This window comes from Pholcus phalangioides, unplaced genomic scaffold (genome assembly GCF_987345545.1).
Source record: "Pholcus phalangioides strain wild (caught in Gottingen) unplaced genomic scaffold, Ppha-v1.0 ptg000003l_1, whole genome shotgun sequence".
In the NCBI taxonomy this organism is placed as follows: domain Eukaryota; kingdom Metazoa; phylum Arthropoda; class Arachnida; order Araneae; family Pholcidae; genus Pholcus; species Pholcus phalangioides.
This window is the reverse complement of record NW_028301596.1, coordinates 53,096,733-53,121,665: the sequence shown is the minus strand read 5'-3', so window position 1 is coordinate 53,121,665 and position 24,933 is coordinate 53,096,733. Positions and strand designations below refer to the sequence as shown.

The following is a 24,933-nucleotide window of genomic DNA, read 5'->3' as shown; positions in this document are numbered from 1 at the left end:
CTATCGCATCACATTTACTAGTCTATTGGATAAAATGTCCTCCATTGGTCGAGAACATTCTCGCTAATAGATGGCTGTAGTTTGTGCTGCTATATCTGGGGGGGGGGGGCACACTACTAAAATTATTTGGGAACCGCTGGTCTGCAATACTGTTTAAGCATTTTGTGCCGATCCGCAAATTATTTCTCTTATTTATGTACTTTTTACAGAGAGTCTTCCAGTTATTTCTAGTATTTTCGTATTTTTTGCTAGTCTTCGAATTATTTCTATGTTTCATGCATTTTGCCGGCTTCAAATTAACGAGTGGGGAGGGAGGGCCCCGAAAGAGCGGAAATGGTTCTAAGGGCCACAGGCCCCTTCACACGGGGATACTCAAATCGAACTGAAGTAGTCTCAACTTGAGAGTTGAGTTGGCTTGGACGAGTTGTGTTGCCCATTCTCCCTCACACGGTGCTACTAGGAAAAAATGTCAAGCTTATCTCTCCGCACATTACGAATCGGGGTAGGAGAAAATATCAAATTTTTAGCGATGAAGTTGATATTTTATTATAATTATAAATAATAATCATCCTACACTATTATTTCTGCAAAAAAGGATAAATAGAGACGAAAACAACGGGTATATCCATACATTCATTAAAAATAGCATCCATAGTACACTGCAGCACAGTGGTGGCCAACGGGAATCGGATTCCTTGCATTCTACGGAATTAGAAAATAGACTTACCTGGAATTAATAAATCAACTAATTATTTGTCAGCCCTGATGAGTGACTACTACTTAACCGTAAATGCACCTCGTACACATTCCTCTTCGGAATTTCTAACGAATTGGCACATGCCGGAATGAGTGTTCTGAATGTGTGTGTGGCCCTAACGTATTTATGTTGTAGAGTTGCGCTTGTTTCATGTTTATGCTGCCATCTGTCTTCCATTTTCTGAAGTAAACATGGAAATGCTAGTTAATTGTATCAGTATCGCGCTGTAGGTCTGCCTCCTCTCTGCGGAGAGAGTTTTTAAACGGAACACCTGCTCACATTCGCGCCTTGAAGCTGGAAAACCGCAGAAAACCAACTTCAGCCGACCATCACTGTGCCATCAACGGGGTTCCAACCTATATCCTATGGGCGAGAGTCCAACAAAATGTGTCCACACGACCGCACAGCGGCTTGATGAGTGACTGCTAATAATCCTTAACCTTAATTAAGTTAAGTGAAATTTATGTTGTAAATATCCATTATTTGAAGCGATTTGTAGCGCTCTATAAGATGAAGAAACTTTATTTTCTTTTGAGAGCTGACTATTTTGCTACCATACCGAGAGGCAAAAAATATAACTGTTTATCGTGAAGAGGTACGGGGTTTTCCCCCATATTAGTACTCCCACACACACGTGTGTGCTGTGCGTGACCTATATTTATATCACGCTCATTCCATTCGAAAGGGATTTGGGGATAGGGTTGCACCAGAGAACGTTTTTGTAGAAAATTTCAAATGAAAAGGATCATTTCAAAATTACTTTTGTTGCGTTCGACTAGCATGCAAGTCGCCAAGCGACTCCAGTTCACCAATACGCCAATATCCTTGTGTGAGGAGCTCCATAGAAATATACGTGTTTGATCTTCTTTATAGGGAGTCTTATCAGTCGTGAGACTTTAGAATCCCCATGTAAGGAGGCCCTACCTCTTTGAAGGGCCAGTTTTCAGAGAAACGATGGGGGGGGGGAATCCTTAGAGAGGTTTTACTGTATTCTTTCATTGACATTGTAATAATTGACAATGTATTCTCTCAGAAAGACCTTGTAATTGTATTGACAATGTATGTGACCTTGACAATGTATTCTTTCATTGAACCTTTTCGAGCACGTATCAATAGTTTGCATTGCTGTTCTTCTACAGTATTTGAATTTTTCTTGTATGTTTTGAAACTTTTGAAGTAAAATCGAGTCTAGAAGTTCTCAAATTTTCACTAGAGGGCGTTGAGATGGTGTTTATCCTGATGAAGCAAGTGTAGTTATTTAACCATTATTCCCATTGATCTTTCTGTTTCCGTTCAAGAGATTCTCCCACCTATTTACTTATTTATTGCCGGTGTGCCCATCATTCCTCGTATTTATTCATTGATTGCCGGTCCGCAAACAAATCTCCCATCTCTGCTGGTCTGCAGTTTCAAAAGGTTGAAGAACATTGCTTAGAGCAATAGGCGACGAACGTTTCGGACTCATTTACTATGTATAACAAAAATTGAAGGAAAGTCCATCCAACGCGAAATTGAAAACAAAAAAAAAATTTATTTGATATTTATAATCACAAGCAGTTAATTTAATCAGTATTATAAGCTAGGAATATTAGCTGAATTTCAGTTGAATTGCCGTTCCGAATAGAGAATTATGTCACTCCAAGTCAATTATGTCGCTCAGTCTCTGCATCGGTAATCGAAGACCGAGTGTTTCAAGAATTTCTTTATGAACTTGCCAGAAGTCTCCCCGCAATAGTCTTCGGTTTTGTCTTCGATACATTCCACTATTTTCTTGTTGTGTCTGTGAGTTTATAGAAGAAGGGGGGGTGGTTATATAATCATGAAACTATATTCTTTAAATTATTTATGCGTGAATAATGAGAGTTCGAAACGTATTAAAACGCGTCTTAATAGAGATTCCCAAGGACTTACTTGCACTTGTTTCTGATCGTGAACGTGGAATCCTTCTCATCGATCAACTGATACTGTCCGCAGTGTTTTTTGATTTTCCTGTAGTTGTTGCTGAAACATTTCGAAAACTTTAAGCCATCTGGAAATTAAAGATGGGGTTGAAAATTAGAAAGATGGCCCATCACACCAATGAGAACTGTGCAAAATTTCATCAAAATCGGCTATTGCTTTATCGTGTTCGAAAGTACAGGGTGTGTTTAAGAAAGGACTCCCTAACTGTGAAATGAAATAACTTGGAAACAGTGGTACATTAGCAAGAAGAAACACGAGTATTTCATTTAATGGGCAGGCCTGGAATTTCAATTACGCCAGTTTGTGAAATTATTTGCATCTAGGGTCGTAACTGTGGGGGGAGGGGGCAGACGGGTATGGTACCCTGAGCCAGAGGCGGCTCAAAATTCAGCCTTTAACCTCTCCTTGAATATTACGAAGGGGTGCCAAAATGTTTGCCCCGGCTGACCAATCATGTAGTTGCAGTCCTGATTGGAACTGTGGCTAATAGATAACGCCACGATCCTTTAAACAGTGGGTGATATTGTCCTTCGCAAGCGCTGGTCAAATCAAGCTGCGATGTATTCGACATTATTGCTTTGCCTGGCAATGACATAACATGCAAGTGAAGAGTGGAGTTTATAGCCACTTTCTTGCAGTGTCTCTACTATAATGGATGCGTACGCATTGCAGATGAACTGCTACTACTACTAAACCAAACCTGCATCTCGTCCATGTTCCTCTGCTGAACTTCTAACGAATTGGTTCATGTTGGAATGTGCGTGTCCGTGTTGTGAACCTAATGTGAAGCTTGTTTATGTGTAATGCTTGTTATAGTGCTGCCATCTGCCTCCTATTTTTTGAACTATGAGTGAAGTGTAATGATTGAAGATTTTACTGTTGTGTAGGCCTGTTGCTCTCTGTGGCGAGACTTAGATGAACTGCTGAAGCTGATACAGTGTTTGAGGACTCTTACTGTAAGCAATGACCTTCAAATGGCCTCTCATAAATGAGTAGCAAAATAAAAGGACTGTGGCGACATGTATAAGTTGAAATTGCAATTCATTTTGCGAATCCGGTGTATTCAAAATTCCATTGCTGCACATCAAACGTACCACTTATTTCATCTTGCTAACTATGTATCTTTTACCAGCTTCACTTTAGAATATGGAAGACAGATGGCAGCACCTACAAGAACATGAAACAAGCACAACTCCGACAACATAATTACGTCAGGGCCACGCATTTATACACACACACCACTCTCCTGAATGTACCAATTTGTTAGAAATTCCGTAGAGGAATGTGTACGAAGTGCATGTGCGGTAGAAGTAGTAATGTCTATGTATTCTGTCACTGTTTCTAAGTTATGTCATTTCAAACTTAGTGAGTTCTTTCTGTCAAGGGGGTTGGAATTTGGACAAGTTCTTATGAACTATGTGATTTTCTTGAAAACTTCCAATACGATAGATACATAACAGCCAGGTAGACACTGCCACTAGATTGACGAGAGTCTCAAAGTGGAGCAATTTTCACCCCATAACACAGTGGTTCTCGAAGTGAGAGTCGCCAGGGGTGTGGAGACATCGATGTGTGCCTGTTTGGTACTTAAAAGTATTTCTTTATTAGACTATTCTGGGAAGTCGTTTTTTAAACGTGGACTAGGGCAAGGGAGCCGAGGCTGAGAAAAGTTTGAGCCACTGCCATAACACGAAGAAACGACACTGCCACGTGATTCAACATAGCGTCTGGTTGGTCTGCAAAGGATGCCGGAGAACAGGGTTGGCAATTTTTGACGGTTTAAATTGTGGTTTAACGTCAAAACCTCAAATATTTACCTGTCACGTCAAAAACCTCAAATATTGCTTTTCAATATAAAAACTCTCATTGTTAATACGCATGTTAACTTCATGTAATGTTTAAAGTGACCGTTTTATGTACAAAGAATAAGAAATTAATAATTCTCTCCACAGAATTATTTTGGACAATGTTATTTTTTCCCCTGTAAAATTAAATCCCCCCCCCCCATACAATTTGAATAACGCATAGCAAAAAAGCTGAAGAAAAAACTATGAGATGATTTGAAATTAATGTTAAAAAATACGACATTGTAGTATGCAAAAACAGTAAGATTTTCATCATGTTTCCTTTATCATCACTAGAACCCGGATTATATGCACTAAAACAGTGGCAAAATATGCTCTAAAAATATGCAAATGTGCATTTAAAATACCGAAATGTGCACATAAAAGGCCAAAATATGCACTGAAAATGCGAAAATATGCATTAAACACCCCAGAATATGCATTTGAAATCTTGAAAAAGTAAAAAATTCCGAAATATATATATAAAATGAGAAAATATGCATTAAAAAATCATGAAAAAAAAAAAGATGTGTTTGTGAAATGCATCTTTTCTATTTCTTAGCGCATATGTACTCATTTACGAAAAAATATCTCCTCATACACATATATCGCATATGCAAATATCTTCTACATATTTTTATTCAGGCATTCATTAATTTTCAGTTTGTTGTAGCTGATCAATAACGGAAATAGCATTAAAAAAATAATTTCGACACTATTTCTAAAACAAATTTAGCACTTTGACATACCTCTAGAAATAGTATTACAATAAATATACGGTTAATATTCGTAAACTACTTTATAAATATGTATTAATTCACCTGCGGGGTAAAAACCGATGTTATGAAAATATTATAAATAATATTTATTTGAAAAATTATAAAGTGAGCTTAAATAAACCTTCAAAAATGAATATTTTTGAAGGTTTATTTAAGCTCACTTATACTGAAAATTCTTTGATTTTATGCATTTATATGCATTAATGCTAAATAAAGCCAAAATATGCAAATGCATATAATCCGGGCTCTAATCATCACCATTTATCTTCATCATAATTTCTTATATATCTGTTGTATTCCAACAATTCCAATATCCAAAAGCATTCATTTAGGTTTTTGACGGATTTTGTCAGTTCTTGACAGTTCAAACCCAACCCTGACGGAGGACAAAGCTCATGTGCGAAATTTCGTGCTTGTCTGCTTTAAAAATTTATTGTCAAGCTGTTTTTTTACTCGAAAAATATCCTTCATAATCCAGTCAGTGTTTTTCAAATTCTTGTACGGTATTCAGAAAGAATCCCCCCCCCCCCTACAGCAGTCAAAGAGAACGTTTTCTGTATAATCAGAGTGAAATATTATTTTTTTGGCATTTAATGAGATGAAACATGAGTTCATGAATGAAATACCTCACCTTTCTCAGTGTTGCTGCCTTCCCGGCAGGCCTCGACTATGAATTTCGACACCTTGTACCATTCCTTCACTACGATATCAGCCTTTGCCCGCGCCACACACTTAAGATATTCCTTTTCGATACATTTATAAAATGGCTGTACAGTCCTAAATCCAATTACACAATAGATAAGATACAGTGAAACCTGTATAAAACGGAAGGTTAAGAGACAGGTTTCCGTTTTATAGAGGTGTACATAAAAATATATGCAATGATTTTATTTCTATCGTTTACGAAACTCAAGTTTTGAGAGCATCAAACTAACTTCTGTAAACCAATGAGTGTTAAACATAGAAATGCATGTTATGTATTTTTTCATGTTTACTGTTTCAAATAACTGCGCATTTGAAATTTCATTTTTAATGCGCTGATATATAGTTAAACTTCAATAAAAAAAACGTTCTCCCGAATAGTAATAGAATGAACACTCACTTTTGTCAAAAATAAAATTTTTTTAATACATTGGAACTTCGATATAACGATATTCTGCGGACCAAGAAAAATATCGTTGTAGAGGGATTATCGTTACATCGAGAAGCGAAATTATCCTTACGTGGGATCAAATTTATGCTGTTGCTGTCATCTTTTCTGCATTGGCATTGTTAATACCATCAGAAAATGCGCTTTTATGTATTTATTCGCTGAAAAAAAATTGTATGTGTTTAATTCATTGTAAAAATTCACTAAGATGCATTGCTCTTGTAAAGAAGTTTACCGCACTATACTTTCATGTCTTACACAGAAAGTAGCAATACCTTTCTTTAGCTTTCGGTGATTTTTTAGAGCAAGATATTGATGTCATCAGATGCCTTTAGAAGAAGAAGGAAAACAAGTGACGAAGTTAAAATAAAATTCAAAGCAATTTTGAGCAAAATATTAAAAAAAATCTCGTTTTATATAACAGTTTCAAAAATCTCCTAAAAATATCATTATAGTGGGATTAATCGTGGTAAAAGATATCGTTATATCGAGTATCGTTGTAGCGAGGTTTAACTTTCATGGAAATTGATTGCATCATCTTGAGCCTGTTCCTCATAAGTTCGGGCCCTGGGTAAATATGAATTTTTGGTTGTCCCTTACACGCAGTTTTCTTTCGGGCAGAGGTGCACTCGAGGGGAAGGGGGGCATGTGGGCTGTGCCTGAAATACAAAAGGCAGCCAATTTTTGGCCTCCGTTTACCCATGCGAGAAACAGGCCGGACATAATCTGCTCTAAAGTAATGGCATCTTCTTTCGCACAAATAGCGTTTAAAGCTGTAATTATATAGAAACACTCTCAGGACATAAGAGAATACATTGAAATGACATACGTTCTTGCGTTTACAAATAAAGGGGAAATGCAACCAATTAACGTAACTCGATGCGGTCAGCAGTGTCTATGCAAGACAACAGATAGCTAGGGGGAGCAGTTAGGTCGGTTTCTGATGATAAAATGGCAAGGTTATTTTGATTTAAGTGACTTTAAGCGTAGCTTTTAGTAGTCGGCGCTCGTGAGAGATGCGGCATTTCCGAGGAAGAGATGAAATTTGGATTTTTGCGCACAGCCATCTCAAGAGCGTACCGTAAAGAATCCGGGAAAAACATCAAATCGCCCACAGAAGTGCGGGAGGGAAGTGACCCTGAAGGAACGGGACGGCCGACAAGAATCGTTTCGCGAGATAGACGTACAACTACCTCAAATCACTACAGTTTTTTCAATGTTATGATATCAATAAGTGTCAGCATGCAAACTATATACAATGGCCCCTCGTTTACGTAGGCTTTCGTAGCCGGTAGTAGGTCCACTAGAGTATCTTCGATAACTCCTCCTAAACAGATCATGGCCCACCGCTTTGTCTCAATGAAGAGATATAAGCAGGTGGTGGTGGAGGAAGACCTGGGCGTATGCTGGAAGCTGTGCGTGTATGTGTTGTGAACCTAAAGTGAAGTCTATTTTTGTGTAATGCTTGTTATAGTGCTTCAATCTGCTTAGGGGCCGTTCAAGTGTTACGTCATCATCGGGGGGGGGGGGGTTTGAATAATGCTCACGTCATTCATCAACCACCCTTTCACCCTTTATGAAAATATGAGTTAGGCAGAGCTGATGACGAAATTTTGCTGACGGGGGGGGGGGGATGAAAAATGGCTAAAAATTTGCTTACGTAATACTTGAACGGCCTCTTATCTGTATTTCGAACTATGAGTGACGGGTCGTGTTTTCAGTTGTATCGGGTGGATAAACGTGTAGGGATAGGGAGAAAACCTCATAGATCTCGCATGTCAACAGGAGACTGTTCAAGCTGGTAGCGGCTTTGTCACGGTATGGGAAGTGTGTACTTGCCATGATGTGAGACCCCTGATAAGGCTACGGACGTCTCTGAGTGGTGACCAGTACGTAAGCATCATTGCGCCCGAATGGTACAGTGGTAAGATGATCGTCTGCCACCACGAAGGTTACCGTCAAAGTCCTCGGGTTTGAATGCGGGGGGGGGGGGGAAGAACATCAGAAACGGGCTCTTCTCCTATTGAGTTTAGTGCAATCACCGATACGTAAAGTCTTCATTTCCCACCCAACTCCACTAGTTGGAAACTGCCGTATGGCGATAGTATAGTATAATATAGAACCGAACACGCCCAGGCTCTGTCGCTTTTGCGATATAAGCCCGACACGAACACCACACACGTTGGGAGTTTGCTACCGAGTGGCTCCTGGAACACTCTTCTGATTGCAGCATCTTCCGTAAGCCACCTAAATCCTCAGGCATGGATAATATTGAGCATACATGGGACACCATGCACCGTGGTGTGCAAAATCACCTCGTTCCGTTACGGAATTCTGGACTGGCTCCGAGAGAATCTTGGTGTGTATTTCCTTCGGGATACCTCCGCACATTACAGCCGCATTTCGTGCCATGCCGTGTTGCAGCAGGAAAGGGGGAAAAAAATGGTGATACTCACCTACACAAGGTTCTGTATTGTTCTAGTGTCTGCGGCCACGGAATATCGTCCTGAAGGGGTGTCACGGGCGGTGTTAAATCTTTACACCCAACAAATACGGTCATAATATTGCATTCTGGAATAGGTGGTGCAGCTAACGTCAACGTAGTGATGTAAGCTTGAAAAACAACAAAAAACATTCATTAGTCCCGATAAAATATGAGAATGTCCCGTAAAATAACGGGTCATTTTAAACATTATCTTAATTAACGGAGAGAACCTTCACGCCACTGGACTTCGAGCAAACCAATCCCGGAAAAAAGAACAGAATCGATGGGAAAAATAATCGAAGACATTTACCAGAAACCAAGGTTATGAGCTGAATAACTCTCATGGCCATGGAAAAGGTGTGTATTACCGACGTTGGGTGACAATGACACACAGAACTGGATTTCTGTACATTTTCTACGTTCGACACGTGCGAGTTTTTATTTTGAGGCCATGTTGATCTGAGATTGCGGTTGATATCGATGTTTACTACGAACACGTGTTGCAATTCACATAAATCTTATATCGCGCGAAAAATACGTGCAAAGAACAATTCTTTCTTTTATTTTCTGTGTGACTAAAGATAACTCTTATTAAAAAAGAAGAAATATCCCCAGAAAAATCAATAGCCTTTCAAACATGACCGATGAAGTAATAACGTGTCATTGCCAAACCAATTTCGTCATCGTGTGACCTTCAACACGATACTCTGCAACTTCCGATATAGGAGAACAGATGGCACCACTACTCGGACCTGGAAACGCTCGCAACTGGTATTAACAGATTCGTTAATGAGGACACCTGCTCGAGGATTGTTGGCTACGTCACTTACGTATGATCGCAACAAATGGCGCCACTATACCAACAAAGAAAAATATAACTGTTTTTTGAATTTCAAAATGATATACATATCTATTCAACATTTTTCGGAGGTGGACGCTTTTTTTAACAGACTCTATCAAGCATTAATTGTTGTTGTTTCATCCGTTTTGTTTATTTATGAATGGAAGAGGTAACTTTAAAGGTAACTCTCCCATCATAAATGCGTTTGGGCCCCACACACATACATACACACGCACACAAAATTCTCCAGCACGCACCAATTCATTAGAAAAACAAAAAAAACACAAATTTCACTTCAATTCACACAAAAACGCTCGCTATAACCAACGTATAGGGAGATGGTGTGACATTTTATGTTATTTGTACAAAGTATAGAAGAACTGAATTCAATGCGGAAACAAATTTTTTGAAAGGAAAATTTATCTCCACATTGCATTCATAGCTCTTCGATATATTTTGTTTAACCCCCTTCAAGTAAAGGCTTTTGGTTACTAATTTGGATGACTTTTATTTGACGTATTGGCGATAAAATTGGTAACCCTGTTCGCTCATTTTAGAAAAAAGAAGGGGGGAAAGAAAAAATGAGAATGGAGACGAGGAACCCCCCCGTGTTCTCTTTCGCTGTTACATGAATAGAAGAAAGATACATTATATACGTGGAGGAAAAAAACCAGTAACGAAAATACGGGGAAGAAAAACAACTCCAGTTCATAGGGTTACAATAAAACTCGCGATGGTGAGGAGAGAAGAAAGAAAGCACAGAGAGAACTGGAATGAATTCCTTCTACAGGCGTGATCGTAAAGGGTTGTTAATCGACGTCAATGAGCTAACGTGTCGGAGGGAGCAATTCAATATGCATTAATGGCCCCTGCAGTTTTGTATTTGAAGGGGCAGACCCCCCCCCCCCCCGACCCCTTATGCAGGCTGTCCCAAATTGTTTCCACAGAGGATATCTCTGCAACCGTTGACTTTAGAAACATATTTTCAATTATAAAAAGTTTCCCAATGGCGTTCGGTTACTCAAATTTTTTTTCCATTTCCCAAGGGGTCGTGTACATAAAAAAAAATAGAAAAATTAACTTTTTATATAAAAACCTCCGTGTGCTAAAACTTCTAAATGTAAATACGGCTCTGAGAAGTCATTTGCAAAAAATTTCATATTTTTAAATGCCACATTAACGGACATATTTGAATTTGAAGTTTGCAGCATTTAATTTCTAATGATTGAGGGTGTGGTTCACAAATTGCGAAAAGTAAATCAAAATAAAAATTATAAAAATTATAAAAATTCTGTAATTGTCAAAAAATGTAATTGGTATCTGGTGGGAACCAAAAAAAAAATGGCTGAGTTCAATTCTATTTGTGTACAGTCCCTAACAATAGTAACTTATGATCCAATGAAAACTTGGCAACACAATGATAAGTTGCCAAAACATAGAGATTTTATTGTATGTAATATCCCGATAAATATTTCATTTGAAAATATGAAATTTTTTTTGCAAATGACTTTTCGGAGTGCAATCTGTGTTTCAATAATTGGAACTTTCTCACACGAGGACCCTTTCGAAAAAGTTAATTTATTTCTTTATTTTTCTAAATTCGACTTCTCTAACAAATTTAGTGATTTTAAGTGACTGCGTGCGCAGGTCTTGTGAAAACCTTTTGTAATTGAAAATATGTTTCTAGAGTCAACGCTTGCAGAGATATCTACTGTGCAAACAATTTGGGGACAGCCCGTATAGCCCTCATCTGGATGCGCGCCTGCACTGCTCACAACAGAAACGGGCGACCGCGTTTGAATTCAGGAGAAGAAGAAAATGGTTGAATTTTTATCGAGCATCTTCAGAGAATATAGACCGTGAACTGTAAGTCTTGGTCTTATCACGTACAATCTGTCGTGGGAATGATAAAATTATCATTACATTCGGTCGAATGTAACTAGTAAGCTTATCGGTTCCATTCACTCCAATGTAGCCGATAAGCTTGCTGATTGAATTTGTCAAGTTTTATAAAAACACTTTCAAAAACTCTTAAAATGTAATACACTGTGCAGGGATTTACACTATAAAAGAACTTAGTGGACTTTGCGGGCAGGGTATACATATAAAAAAGTTACTTTTTTTATTTTATTTTAATAACCATACAACCCCTTGCAACATGAATGGCATCACACTATTTGGATAATTTTTTTTCTAATTGGAAGTACGTCTTTAGAATCAACGGTTCGCAAATGATTTGCGGAGAAGAGACTTAAGGCAACACCCTGCATATTCAGGGTTCCCCACATCTTACATGAACATCAGAATGAGCGTGCGGATGATCTCTACCGGAATCTGCAGAAATCTGACATTACGTACCCTTTGAGACACCCTGTATTTGTATATCATGAAATCTTACGGTAGCGTGAAAGAAAACAAATGTCCAAGAAGTCTGAATTTATTAGTCGTAGGCAACCAAAAAACAAGATGTCTGGATACAAATCAGTGATATTGCATGGCATATCTTCATTTAATTTTGACGCAGTTTGGTTCCACATCGCTAGAGGGTTCTGCACTCGGGCACCAACACGTTCACGCCAAAGAGTTCATATAACTTGTCAGCGTATACATGCACGTCTCTCCCGCAGAGGCTAAAAGATTCTTTTACGTAACATCGATAGATTTCATCGTTTTTCCTGGGAAAAAAAAATCGAACAAATTATAATTTATATTAACAAGCAGTACAGTATTATTATGGTTATATAGTATCCGTAGCATTACGTCATCCCAGATCAAACCCATTCACCAATCAACTATCGTATCGTTGTATCACTTGTGTTTGTATACATTACAGCCAGAGCCTTAATTCGGACAGTTCGCTAATTTCGTTTTAAATTGACCCGGATTCCGGCTCTGATCAGTCAGATCCCGAAGTGAAGGATTTTGCGAAGAAGAAGGAACGAGTTCGCGAAGGATCTCCAGCCAACTGGAGTTAGTTGGCTGAAGATCCCTGGCCAAAGTCCGAAAAGAAAAGGCATGATTCGGGGGTAATTCATACACCCCCTTCCCTAGACGATCAAAAATTTATTTTTTTCATACTTTTAGAAAGGGTGGTTGATTACGAAAGCATCATTCAACCCCCCACCCCCGTCATCCAACGTCACCAAACCGAAACCCCCTTCCCCCATCGATGCTGACGTAATACTTGAATGACCCCAAAGACTAAGTCGCTTTCAATGGAATGGTTACCAAAGACCATTCAACGCAATACTTACAAAACACAAGATACGTAGGCATTTCGCGCCATTTTCACTTTTAATGACGAAAACCATATATAAATACACTAGGGTCATATAAGGTGCCCACAAAAGAGAGCGGACTCGATACCCATCTCTGACCAAAAGCAAGTAAGCAAGTTTGCCATCCAAGGGACATTTAATCGTTAAAAAAATAGGAAACATCGATTGGCTATAGTGATAATGCTGACGTCACGCTTTTACTTTGGTATGGCGGATAAGTTATGTTGATATTTCAATGAGCTCCTGGTCGCATACATACGCACGCGCAGAGCCGCAACCAGGGGTTGGCAGGTGGGTCTGGTGGCCCGGGCACTGCTTCAGGAAGAAAGCTGAGTTTTGTGTTTTTTCGTTCAAAATTACAGGGAGGGAGAACCAAAATGGACACTGGAACCCCAGGTGACAGAGTATAATTTTTGTTTCTATTTGTGGCCCTGCACACATTGGTTCCAAACTTCATGGCGCGAATGCGAGCGGATCTCCCCGTTAAAAATCTCGCGCTGCAGAGAGCAACAGGCCTACTACAACGGTACAAATATTCAGTTATTACACTTCACTCATAGTTCGAAATGTAGATGGCAGCACTATAACGAGCATTACACAGAAGCAGACATCATACTTTCCAGCATGGCTCAGGTCTCCTTCTGCTTATATCACCTTCATTGAGAGAGGGCGGTAGGATATGATCTGGTTAGGAGGAGGGCCTGCATACACGAACAGTAGAAATTCCCCGGAATGTGTTTGCAGGATTTTTTTAGTAGTACATAATAGTAACTTCTCCCCCCCAATTCGAGGGAGAGGGAGAGGCAAGGGAACCCGCCCCCCCCCCTTCCCTCAGCTTCCGATGCCTATGAGATCATACATACCACAATTGACCGGCATAACATCAATCGTGTGTGTGTCGAGACTTTCAGCCCAGTCTTTTGTTATTTAAAGACTCAGGAGAATATAATATATATCATGGGGCCCATACTTGCACTTGTCTTTAACTTGCGTTGCTGCATCTTCTCGCGCTATTCGTAAAAGTTTTCCGCAACGTCTCTCCATATCCAAATACTTATCAATTCGACATTGGCCAAGCATCAACGACTCTGAAAGAAATAGAAAAAAAAAAAAAAAAAGAAAGAAAAGAATGAATTCATTCCCAACAAAAACTAATGATAAGATTGATTATGAATTACATATGTACAGAAATACAACAATTATCTAAACCGGTGCCACAAAATAATATAAGGGGCCGTTCAAGTATTACGTAAGCAAAATTTTATCAATTTTTGACCTTCTCTCCCTCCCCCCCCCTTGTCAGCAAAAGTCAGCAAAACTCTGACCCCCCTCCCCCCCGTCAGCTAAATTTCGTCATCAGCTCTGCGCCCTCTGAATCCTAACGCATATTGGTGGGATCAGAGACGTACACGGGGGGGAGGAGGGCATAGGGGGTCCCCTGTCCCCTTCCCACGATCAAAAATTTATTTTTTTAATGCAAAAAAATATTTTTTAATTGAAATTTTGGAAGAAAATACCTTTATATGTTATATTATAATCAAATTTCTGTTAATTTCAAGGCTATGAACTCAAAATTTATCTTTAATAAATTCATTGCGAACCACCCTCTAACCCATATAATGATAAATCGCATAAACGCCCTTGGCCCGCGGACCAAATATGACCCTGGGGGGTTATCTGATGCGGCCTGCCCTCCTCAAACCTAATTTTGTAAAAATGAACTAGGCGGCACATTCACAGATCGCTTAAGTGTCCCGTGGTGCGATTCCAGAACACTTAAGCACTCCGTGACACATTTAAAGATCCCTTGAGTGACATGTGACGTAGTTTTAGAGCATTTAAGTGGCCCCCAGAGTGCGGTTCTACATCACTCAAGTTACCCGCGGCTCATTCTTAGATTATTTAAGTGATCCGCGGCATACGGATCACTTGAGTGATGCGTGGCACAGTTCCAGAGCACTTAAGCAGCCCGGACACATTTCCAGATCACTTGGATCCGCGAAAGATTTAGAGGTCATTAAAGTGGTTCTGTAGGACACTTATCAATAGGGGGTGGGGGAATGTTACTTCAAGTGCCCACAAACTATCGAAAGGTTTTTCTCGTTTTTGGGTACCGAGTAAGATGCCATTGAAAATATTTCATATTTTCCATAGAGGGTGGTTGATGACGTAAGCGTCATTCAAACCCCCCCCCCACCGCTGTCATCAAAAGTCAACAAATCTGAAACCCCCATCGATGCTGACGTAATACTTGAATGGCCCCTAAAGCCGTGTTCTCTTTAACCTTTTAATACAGTACATATACTTGTGGATCGGCGAACTTGAGTGAACAATTTCGCGAACCGGCATCAATAGGAGAAATAATATTCGAGCAAAACCAAAGGAAATATTTTTTGGAAGAAATACGCGCACAACCCCTTCTGGCTTTTTCCTTAATATTTCATATATTTATTTATTCACTATTATACATGAAAAAACAAAAGCGTCGAGTTGCAGTCCCTGCTGCCACCTATCGAGTGAAAACATAACTATCTGTTATAATTCTTTAAATAAAAATCAATTGTTAATTTAAAACGGGTATGCAGTATCGAAATGAACAGTTTTCGGCGTGGTGTCAAAAATTCTTTATTTTCATGCTGCACACGGATGTGAATTTTATACGCCATAATACCGGTTGGCATGCTTTTATGTTTGCCGCAGAACTTCAGGTGTTATTGTAATATCTACATTTTGTTATATATTATTAAATGAAAAAATATTTCATTTTTTTTAATGGTGTGCCTTGAAACTAGAGGGCGATGCTATGCTATGCGTATTTTTATTTCTTGTAGATGGCAGCAGTGGTTCAAATGTAACCCACTGAGCTTCAAGGAAACTCCTTATAGCTTTTTTATACTTTCCTTTTAGTTCTTTCTTTCTTTCCTTATAGCAGCTCAGTGATGTAGCCATGATATGCTCGATTGTAATACACTAGGGTTACCATATTCGAAAACTGAGAAATAGGACGCCTGCACGTGCATCAACAATAGATGGCACCACTGTTCCAACCAATAAAACCGGCCACAACAATAATTTTTCCGAACTTTCAAACAGAACCGCTCAAAAAAACAGCAGAAACGGAAAAAATTCTGGAAATTTCGACGGCTATTGCATGTGTGTGTGTGTGGGGGGGGGGAATAAAACTACAAAAAACACTCGATATCAATGAAGAAATATGTGTTTCAAAGTGGAGGAAAAAAAAGAGAAATTATTCGGGAAACCTGAAAAGGAGGACAAAATGGCAAAACGTAGGAGGACGCTTGAATTGATATCAAAAAAGAGGGACGGTTGGTTACGCTATAATGCACGAGAGACGAGAGAAAAAGAGTTGATCCCTGCTGCCATCTATCGGATAAAAAATATAATTATATTATAATTATTCAAAAATACAATTGTCTGCTAATAAAAACCGGTGTGCAGCATGAAAATTAATATATGGTTGTGATCCTGAAAATTATTTATTTTCACGCTGCACACCAGGGCTTTGTGTGCTAAAACAAGCAATTCATATATTTTTATTCACTTCAATTTTCAGCAATTACTTTTTGGTATACCAAATTACCATTTTCCAGTAGTTGGGTATCGACTACTTCTTTGTCGAAAACATGCAGTACGCACAACAGTGTATACAGGGTGCATAGGTAACAATGCGTATAGCATTTTGGTGGCGAATCGTTGATCCTAAAGCAGGCATACTTCCAATCAGAAAAAAATATGCAAATCAGTAGTAGTATTCAGATACGTCATTCCTGTTGCAAGGTGGTTGTATAGTTATAAAAAAAAAAAATTATATTTTATACAGACACCCTGTCCTCAAAAACCCAGTTAGAAAGTTGTTGCCCTGTCTATTGCCCTATAGTTCTATAGTTGTTGCCCTACTTTTGTTGGGGCGTGCCTACTGACACGGCTGAACAATTTTTTTTCCCACAAGAATTGAAATTTCAGAAGCACCCTTCTCACCTCGCAACCCAGGCCGTCGTTGATCGATAGACATATGGGATCCGTAATTTAGTTGCCCTTACGAAAAAAAGCGTTCCCTTACGTTTTTGCATTGGGCTGTCGTCATGGCAGACTGCGTAGGTGGCGAAATACTGCTCGAATAGAATTGGCGCCAATGGATCCGGTCTCGTTACGTCCAGGCAGTTCGTGCCTATCTTTTTAAGGCAACCCTTATAAGGAGGCAGCTTCCTGGAAGAGAGGATATAGTATGAGGGCTTACATGTTATGGTATAACATGAAATAATTCATCTTTAAAAGTCATAATAAACTTATAAGGGGCCATTCAAGTATTACGTAAGCAGATTTTCAGCCATTTTTGCCCCCTTCCCCCGTCAGCAAAATTTCGTCAGCAGCTTAGAATATTTCATATCTTCAAAAAGGGGTGCTTGATGACGTAAGCAACCTTCAAACCCCCCCCCTCCCCCCTTGTCATCAAAAGTCAGCAAATCCGAACCCCCCTCCCGATGCTGACGTAATACTTGAATGACCCCTAATGTGTGAAGACTTGAACTTCGTCGATGAAAATTCAATAATACCCAGTGCTTGTGTGATCCACAGACAGAGGTGGATTTACGGTTTTGCTGCCCGTGGGTTTTACGAATTCCGCCGCCCTTCTGCAATCCCAGTCCCATTTTCTCGACCACTCGTTCCTCAAATTTGCCGCCCTCCCTAACTTTCTCTCTCGGGCCCGCGTTGCTTCCCGTATCTAAATATGCTCACAAGTCGCTCACAAGCTTGCATGCCCTACACGTCACTACTTTTGTCGCTAACTGACCGTGGTCCCTGGCTTTTTAGGGCGCACGTTGTTCACTCACTGACCTGGTATCCGCTCACTAGTTCACTCTTATGATTCACATGCTTTCACACATTTTTGGTCACTCAAATATTCTTGCACACATTCTCGAGTGCAGGGCCGTCTTAAGAGCACCATGGGCCCCCGGGCCAAATGATTTTTCTAAGGCCCTACGTGGTGAATTCTCGGAAATTCTAACCACATTTCATTTTTGTGAGGCCCCTTTTCTCTTGAGGCCCCCGGACCGTGCCCGGGTGGGCCCATGCGTTAAGACGGCATTGTCTCTAGGTGACTCTTTCGGTCGCTCACTGACCTGCTACCATAGGCGGAGATAGACTTGGAAGTCTGGGGGGGGGGCACGATGATGATAATGTCAATTCATATATACTTATATACATTAGATCAGTCGACTTCGCCTTTGACGCTGGGGGGGGGGGGAATGCCTCCCATGCCCCCCCCCGTATATCCGCCCATGCCTGCTACCTGTCTCTATAGGCAGAGACGTACTTGAGGTTTTGCCGGCCTCTTCCCATTCTACTCTAATTTTCTTGACCACTCACTCATTCGTCAAATTTGCCACCTCTACGAACTCTCCATCCTGGGCTATAGCCCGCTTAGGCTCTCTACAACGTTACAATTAGTCAATCATTACACTTCACTCCCATTTAGAAAAATTTATGGCAGATGGCGCACTACACATAACAGACATTGAACGGAAACAAACTTCACGCTAGGTTCGCAACACGTGCACGCACACTCCAGCGCGTACCAATTTCGTTGGAAATTACGAAGAGGAATGTCGACGAGGTGTATGTGTGGTTTGGTAGTAGTTTGGGTGGGCAGACCTTTGACACGATACTCACATAACATGGAGAAATTCGGATATTCATCATTTTCTCTTCGAAATATGGAAGACAGGTGGCAGCACCGGTACAGCACAGAGACAAGCATTACTCTGACAACATTAGATACGTTATGAGCCTCACCCGTAGCATCCAATGCTATCAAAATTAAAATATAATTATGAGATGGAATAATCTTCGAAGACCAGACACCCGCTTCAGATCTCAGTGAGATAAATCACCTCATTGAGATGTGGAAGATGGAATTGTCTAATATATAAGCACGGAGAGTCCAGTATTTAAAATACCGTACAATGGGGTAATAATGTGCCACTTTTTGAGATTCCTCTTCCATCAAATAGTCCATGTTTTGCTCTCGGAGGAGAAATAAATTTATTCATTCACACACACACACACATTACCAATTTTATACTCAGATATGATATCCATATTTTTATGGGCATCTTTTCTCAGCCACCTCGTTGGGCATTTTGCCTGTTGTGGCGTTGTATTTGTATTTGTATATGAGGATTTTCTTTTCTAAATCAATATATGCACTATATATAGACAGTATATATTTTTAAAACCTTGTTTACTTTTTTTTTCGATGGGACAGGGGCAGGGCCGTCTTAAGAGCATCATGGGCCCCCGGGCCAAGTGGTTTTTCTGAGGCCGTACCTTGTAAATTATAGAAAATTTCAACCGGATCTAATTTTCGTGGGGACCCTCTTCTCCTGAGGCTCCCTGGCCGTGCCCGGTTGGGCCCATGCGTTAAGACGGTATTGGAGGGGGGGGGGGGGTATTTAGTTTCTAAACGAAAATTTTCTGTTTTAGTGCGTATTTTAGAATTCTCGACTTTTTATAGGGTTTTTGTTTAGTGCATATTTTAGGATTTCCAAGGCATATTTTGGTATTTTAATACTATAATAATCTACATATCTAAATATCTACATATTTTTGGAGCATATTTTGTCCCTTGTACATGAAATACGGGCTCTAATAATAATAATATTATTATTATTATATTCGTGCGTGACACATTGAGGGGCTAAAATAATAATATTATTATTATAGCCGTCAATGCCTACTTATGTAGGATTCACCCCCCCCCCCCTGATATTTTATATAAATAATATTTATTACATGCAGCACACACTCACTTGCACGATTCCTTCATTTCTTCCAAACTCTCCGGCAAGAAGAGCTCGTGAAATTCGAGGGGTGACGCTGGTTCCTCGCAAAATCTGAAGAACTCCGGAAAAGTGCATTTCGAATTTCGGGACGTTGCGGCCGTTGCGATCGCTGTTTTATAATTAGAAAACAAAAACATTGTGAAGAAAAAGCAATTTATATACATTTTTCAGAACGGTTTGACATTCATTTGATTGGCCGTTTTCGCCACACCTTCCTAAATTTATGCAAGCGAGAACCAGTCCGGGGTGGGGGTAAGAGGGAGTGATAAATTATTCAATCACCCTTGGCTTTGGCCTAGCACTGGCCTACCCAGGCTACTACTTAACCTTACATGCACCTTGTAAAGATTCTAAACATTCTATATATATATAACTTGCACGTGCTATTCTCGTAAACATTCCAGCCGATCGGTACATGCAGGAACGCGTGAGCGAGAGAGTGTGTGTGTGTGTGTGTTCATAACGTATTTACGTTATCAGAGTAACGATTGTTTTTCCCCGTGTTATACTGGTGCTGTCATCTGTCTTCCATGTTTGGAAGTGAAAATGTCGAATGTCTGAATTTTCATGTTATGTAAGTATCGTGTTAAAGGTTCCGCCCACCTAAGCTGCTGGACTGGACAGTGGTCCGGGGGGGAAGAAGGAACCTTCAAATGCATTTAAGCGTACTTTCAGTCAGGTGGGACTGAACATCAATTTATCTTGAGGCCCACGATGGCTGCGGCATCCCTGGATTAGAACGGTGACGTTGCCTTAGGCACCGTATGTAAATCTTCGAGGTGATGGTAAATATTCGGGGTGAATTGTTGAAAGAATAATTTCAGTTTTAACGTCTACGCCATCTATTGAACAGAAACACGACTCTTGTTGTGATATTGTATCTTGTTGTGATATTGTATCTTGTTGTGATATTGTATCTTGTTGTGATATTGTATCTTGTTGTGATATTGTATCTTGTTGTGATATTAATAATATTTTACACGGAAAAAAATTATTCTCCCATCGATATAAATTCAAGAAATTTTTAGTTACAGCATGAAAAGTTCTCGAACTTCACACCGGCTGTTATTAAGGTTACAATTATTACTTCGTAAATTATTCCTCTAAAACAGGGGGGTTCTCAACCTTTTATGGTCCGTGGACCCCTTGTGCCATTAAAATGAACACCACGGACCTCCTTTTGTCAGAATAGTAGTTACTATATTACGTTAGAATGAATGAGATAATTGTCTTTTCAACCAAGGTCACCGACTCCCTAAAAGCTCTCTAAGGGGATTCCCCGGTTAAGAACCATTCCTGTAAGATTTAAAATACGAGACATCTGAAAACCTCACTCATCCTGGAGAAATACGATATCTTATGACTAGCTTATTCGAAAATGCAAATCGCATTGCTATATCTGTACATTATAGATTTTAGATCCGATGGAAGAGCGATACAAAATAAACATAGTACTCTTCATTCTCTCAAGTGAAATATCGTTCCACTTACCAGCAAAGCCAATCAACAATGGAATAACTCTTCCGATCATTGTGTTGGGTCTTGACTGACACTAAAGTAGAATCTGATATCAGATTGTATTAGTATAACAAGACGGTCGAGGATCTCCTGAAAAGTGATTTTTACATTTTCACACTGCATTGATCTTATCAAATACTGCTGCATTCTCTCGTGAGAATGCAGCAGCTTGCATGATAGTGATAGGAACCGGGTGACACCCAGCCTCTGTCACACCCGGTGATGTCAGCACATTGTCCCAGGAGACTCGGGTGCCTCCGGGAAACCTAACCATTCATTTGTTAAGCTTGAGCAAGATATATATGCATGGACAGGTGCCATTATGCACATCGCTAGTAAACTACTGCGTATTTATGGGGGGGGGGAGGGGACTTGGCGGGATTATAGCCCAGGGCGGCAAGTTCAGAGGGGCGGGAGATTTGAGGAATGAGTCGCCTGTGAGAAATAGTAGAATGGTGGCAAAATTTGTACAACCCTCGATAAATCCACCTCTGCCCAGACAGCTAGGGACTAGGTCAGTGTGAGTGGCCAAAAAAAGAATTTGCAAGTACGTGAGTGAGCAAAAGAATGCCTTAGAGCAGTGATTCCCAACGTGGGGGTAACGCCCCCTGGGGGCAATGGAATGTTCCAGGGGGCGGTAGAAGTTACGGGTTTAACATAGGATCCTATGGGTTCGATTGGGACGCGATGGAAGAAAAAAATTTCTGAAGAAGAGGGCGATGGGACAAAAAAGGTTGGGAAACTATACCTTAGAGTGTGAGTGAGACGATGACCTACAGACCGAGGGACCATGTCAGTGAGTGACCTAGAGCGTGTGCTTGCATGTGAATGACCAAAAGAGTGACCTAGAGTACGTGCAAGCATGTAAATGACCAAAAGAATGACCTAGAGCAGAGATTTCCAAATGTTTTCCATCCACGGCACCCCTTTTTCTAGTCAATGCTTATACGCGGCTTTCCCCAAAGCAGTCTAGCAAAGAATCACTATCAAGAACCTTTGTCAGGGGCGCCGTGAAGCAGCGGACTGACAAAGGTTGACGGCGCACTAGGGTTCCGCAGTGCACATTTTGACAACCCCTGACCTAGAGCATGTGTGAACGTGTAAATGATCAAAAGAGTAACCAAAACAGTGTGCAAGCACGGGAGTGACCAAAAGATTAACCTACAGAGTGTGTGTGCATAAAAGTGATCAAAAGAAAGACTCACATAGGTGTATTTGCAGGAGTTGGGGGTGAATAATCGTCATAATCGCGAATAGTTCTTTATAAAATTTGATGCTACAGCAGCTTGCAGATGTAGGAGGCACAGAAAACCTGCTCCTAGGAAAACCCTTTAAGCCCGGTTTTCCTAGGAGCAGGCTTGCTGTGCCGCGCGCAACGTGATTCGCCCAGCGCGACACGCTGCCCACTCACCAATAACAAAAGCAGCATGACTGTTTCCCTACAGAGCGCAATACGCCTCACGACAGCGCTTTACGTCGGACGTGATTGACCGACTGCTTCTGGAGGAGTCAAATGCGTCATGCGCCGATATTCTCTTCACTCTTGTGTGTTTTCTTTCTCTTTCCTTCAAATCAGAGCATACAAACGACACAGTAGCTGATGCCAAAGCCACATACTATATAGCCGCCATGAGCTAATGCGCCACGCTAGGAAAACACAAACGCGTAGCGTGATTATGTAACACGTTTCTGTCGACGCGGAATGATGCAGTTTGGTTCACGCGGTGCAAAAAGCCTAGTCCTAGGAAAACCCGGCTTTCGCTCGATGGCGCAGATCCCTATAAGCAAATCCTATAAACTGAACGAAATGTCAAGTTCAGTTCTTTGAGCATAAGTAATCGTTAAAAATAAATAACCTTAGAATGAAGCAGACGACAGCAGAGGTTTTCGTTCAAAACAAGTTCCCTACGAGCAAAGCCCACAAACTGAACTGAAAACTGAATGACAAGTTCAGTTCTTTCTTAAGAGCATAAGGAGCCATTAAAAACGAGGAACCTAGAATGAAGCAGACGACAACAGAATGTTTTGTTCAGAACAATCCCCCTACGAACAAAGCCCACAAACTGAACTGAAAAATGAATAGCAAGTTCAGTTCTTTCCTACGAGCATAAGGAGCCGTCAAAAACAAATAACATAAGAATGAAGCAGACGACAAGTGAAATGAGAATTTCCACGGTTTGATCCCGTGATAAAACTAATGAAACTAGAATATGTAGTGCCATCTATTCACATTTTTGACTCGTATGCAAGTTCACCAACTCATCGCTAGATGGCTGTACAGGTTGACAGCTTAATTAGCAGCGATCGTATTTCAATATGTTGATTTTATTTTAATTGAAAATCACGTGAGTATAAATTATTAATCTCAAAACCTTGTCGAAATAAAAAAAATCATAGTATATTACTAGTTCGTTCCAGACACAGGCGTAAATACGCCTGTGTCTGCTAAGTTACAATTTCAAGTCAAGTTAACTCTTGGTGACTCTTTTCGTCACCACTCACATGCTCGCGTGCTGTTTTAACCACTTCCATGCTCACTTACTTTCTAATAAATAAAAGCAAAGGAAGAATTTGTGTTGGCACTCGTACAGGGCCTGGAGCACCATAGAAATCCCTCGTACTCCTCCCCCCCCCCGTTTTCACTCTGGGAACCTTGCAGCGGCTTTTATGGCGTTAACAAGGTTCAGCTCCATTAAAAGAAATTTAGATTAATTAAAAATTTCAATCCTGAAAAGAAGAGAAATATGATGGCTCATCAATGAGAGCTACTCGCTTAAGCCACTCCTGCTCTTATGCTCACACACTCGGTTACATATGCAAATATTGCGGTAGCATTCGAAGTTCTAGCACCCGCTTGACGACTTTTTTCCTTCGTAAGAAAAGAAATGGGGAACAGTCATTGGTGAAAATTCTTGAAGTTGGTTTTAAACCCGATTTTATTCCCCGCATGTAAACGGGCTTCAAGGTCAATCTTTTGGTCGCTCACTCTCTATGTCACTCTTTTGGTCTCTTCCTATACCCACACACTCTCTGTCACTCATCTTTTGATCTCTCCCTTCAGGGCCGCAATTAGGAAGGAGCAGGCGGGGTCTGGGGCCACGGGAGCCGGACACAGAGGTAGCGTATATTTCTCCTTTTAATCTATCTTTCAACATCAGAAAGGTGTACCAAAAGACACCTTGCTGTGAGTGACTAATCATGTAGTTCTGCACTGCTCCCGTGATCGCCCATTTCTTAGGTCACTCTTTTGTTCATTCACAGAATAAAAGTTTGAAATTACTTCGACAGAAACTGTCGCTCATTTAGATGTGATTGCCTCCCCACGTTCGACATCGATTTTAAAGATGTTTTCACGTCAGAAATTGTAAAAGGTATTTAAATTTGCCAACTGTCTCTGACATTTGCTAAAAAAAACCACCAATGGCGGAAAATAGAGGGCCACAACAAAGAACA

At 40.3% G+C, this 24,933-nt stretch overlaps 2 protein-coding genes across 2 annotated transcripts; both read right to left on the bottom strand.

Moving 5' to 3' along the window:
- Nucleotides 1–2,268: 2,268 nt before the first annotated feature.
- LOC149088811 (uncharacterized) lies at nucleotides 2,269–9,441 on the bottom strand. The gene is made up of 5 exons (XM_089253133.1): nucleotides 9,288–9,441; nucleotides 8,949–9,105; nucleotides 5,974–6,119; nucleotides 2,669–2,786; nucleotides 2,269–2,537 (listed from the first exon to the last, which is right to left on the bottom strand). Exons 1-5 carry the CDS (start codon nucleotides 9,325–9,327, stop codon nucleotides 2,414–2,416), a joined length of 585 nt encoding a protein of 194 aa, XP_089109259.1. The 5' UTR covers nucleotides 9,328–9,441; the 3' UTR covers nucleotides 2,269–2,413.
- A 2,798-nt stretch (nucleotides 9,442–12,239) lies between these two features.
- Nucleotides 12,240–21,594, bottom strand: LOC149088810 (uncharacterized). Its single transcript, XM_089253123.1, has 5 exons — nucleotides 21,454–21,594; nucleotides 19,930–20,071; nucleotides 17,178–17,323; nucleotides 14,067–14,184; nucleotides 12,240–12,493 (listed from the first exon to the last, which is right to left on the bottom strand). Exons 1-5 carry the CDS (start codon nucleotides 21,491–21,493, stop codon nucleotides 12,358–12,360), a joined length of 582 nt encoding a protein of 193 aa, XP_089109249.1. The 5' UTR covers nucleotides 21,494–21,594; the 3' UTR covers nucleotides 12,240–12,357.
- Between the last annotated feature and the right edge of the window lie 3,339 nt (nucleotides 21,595–24,933).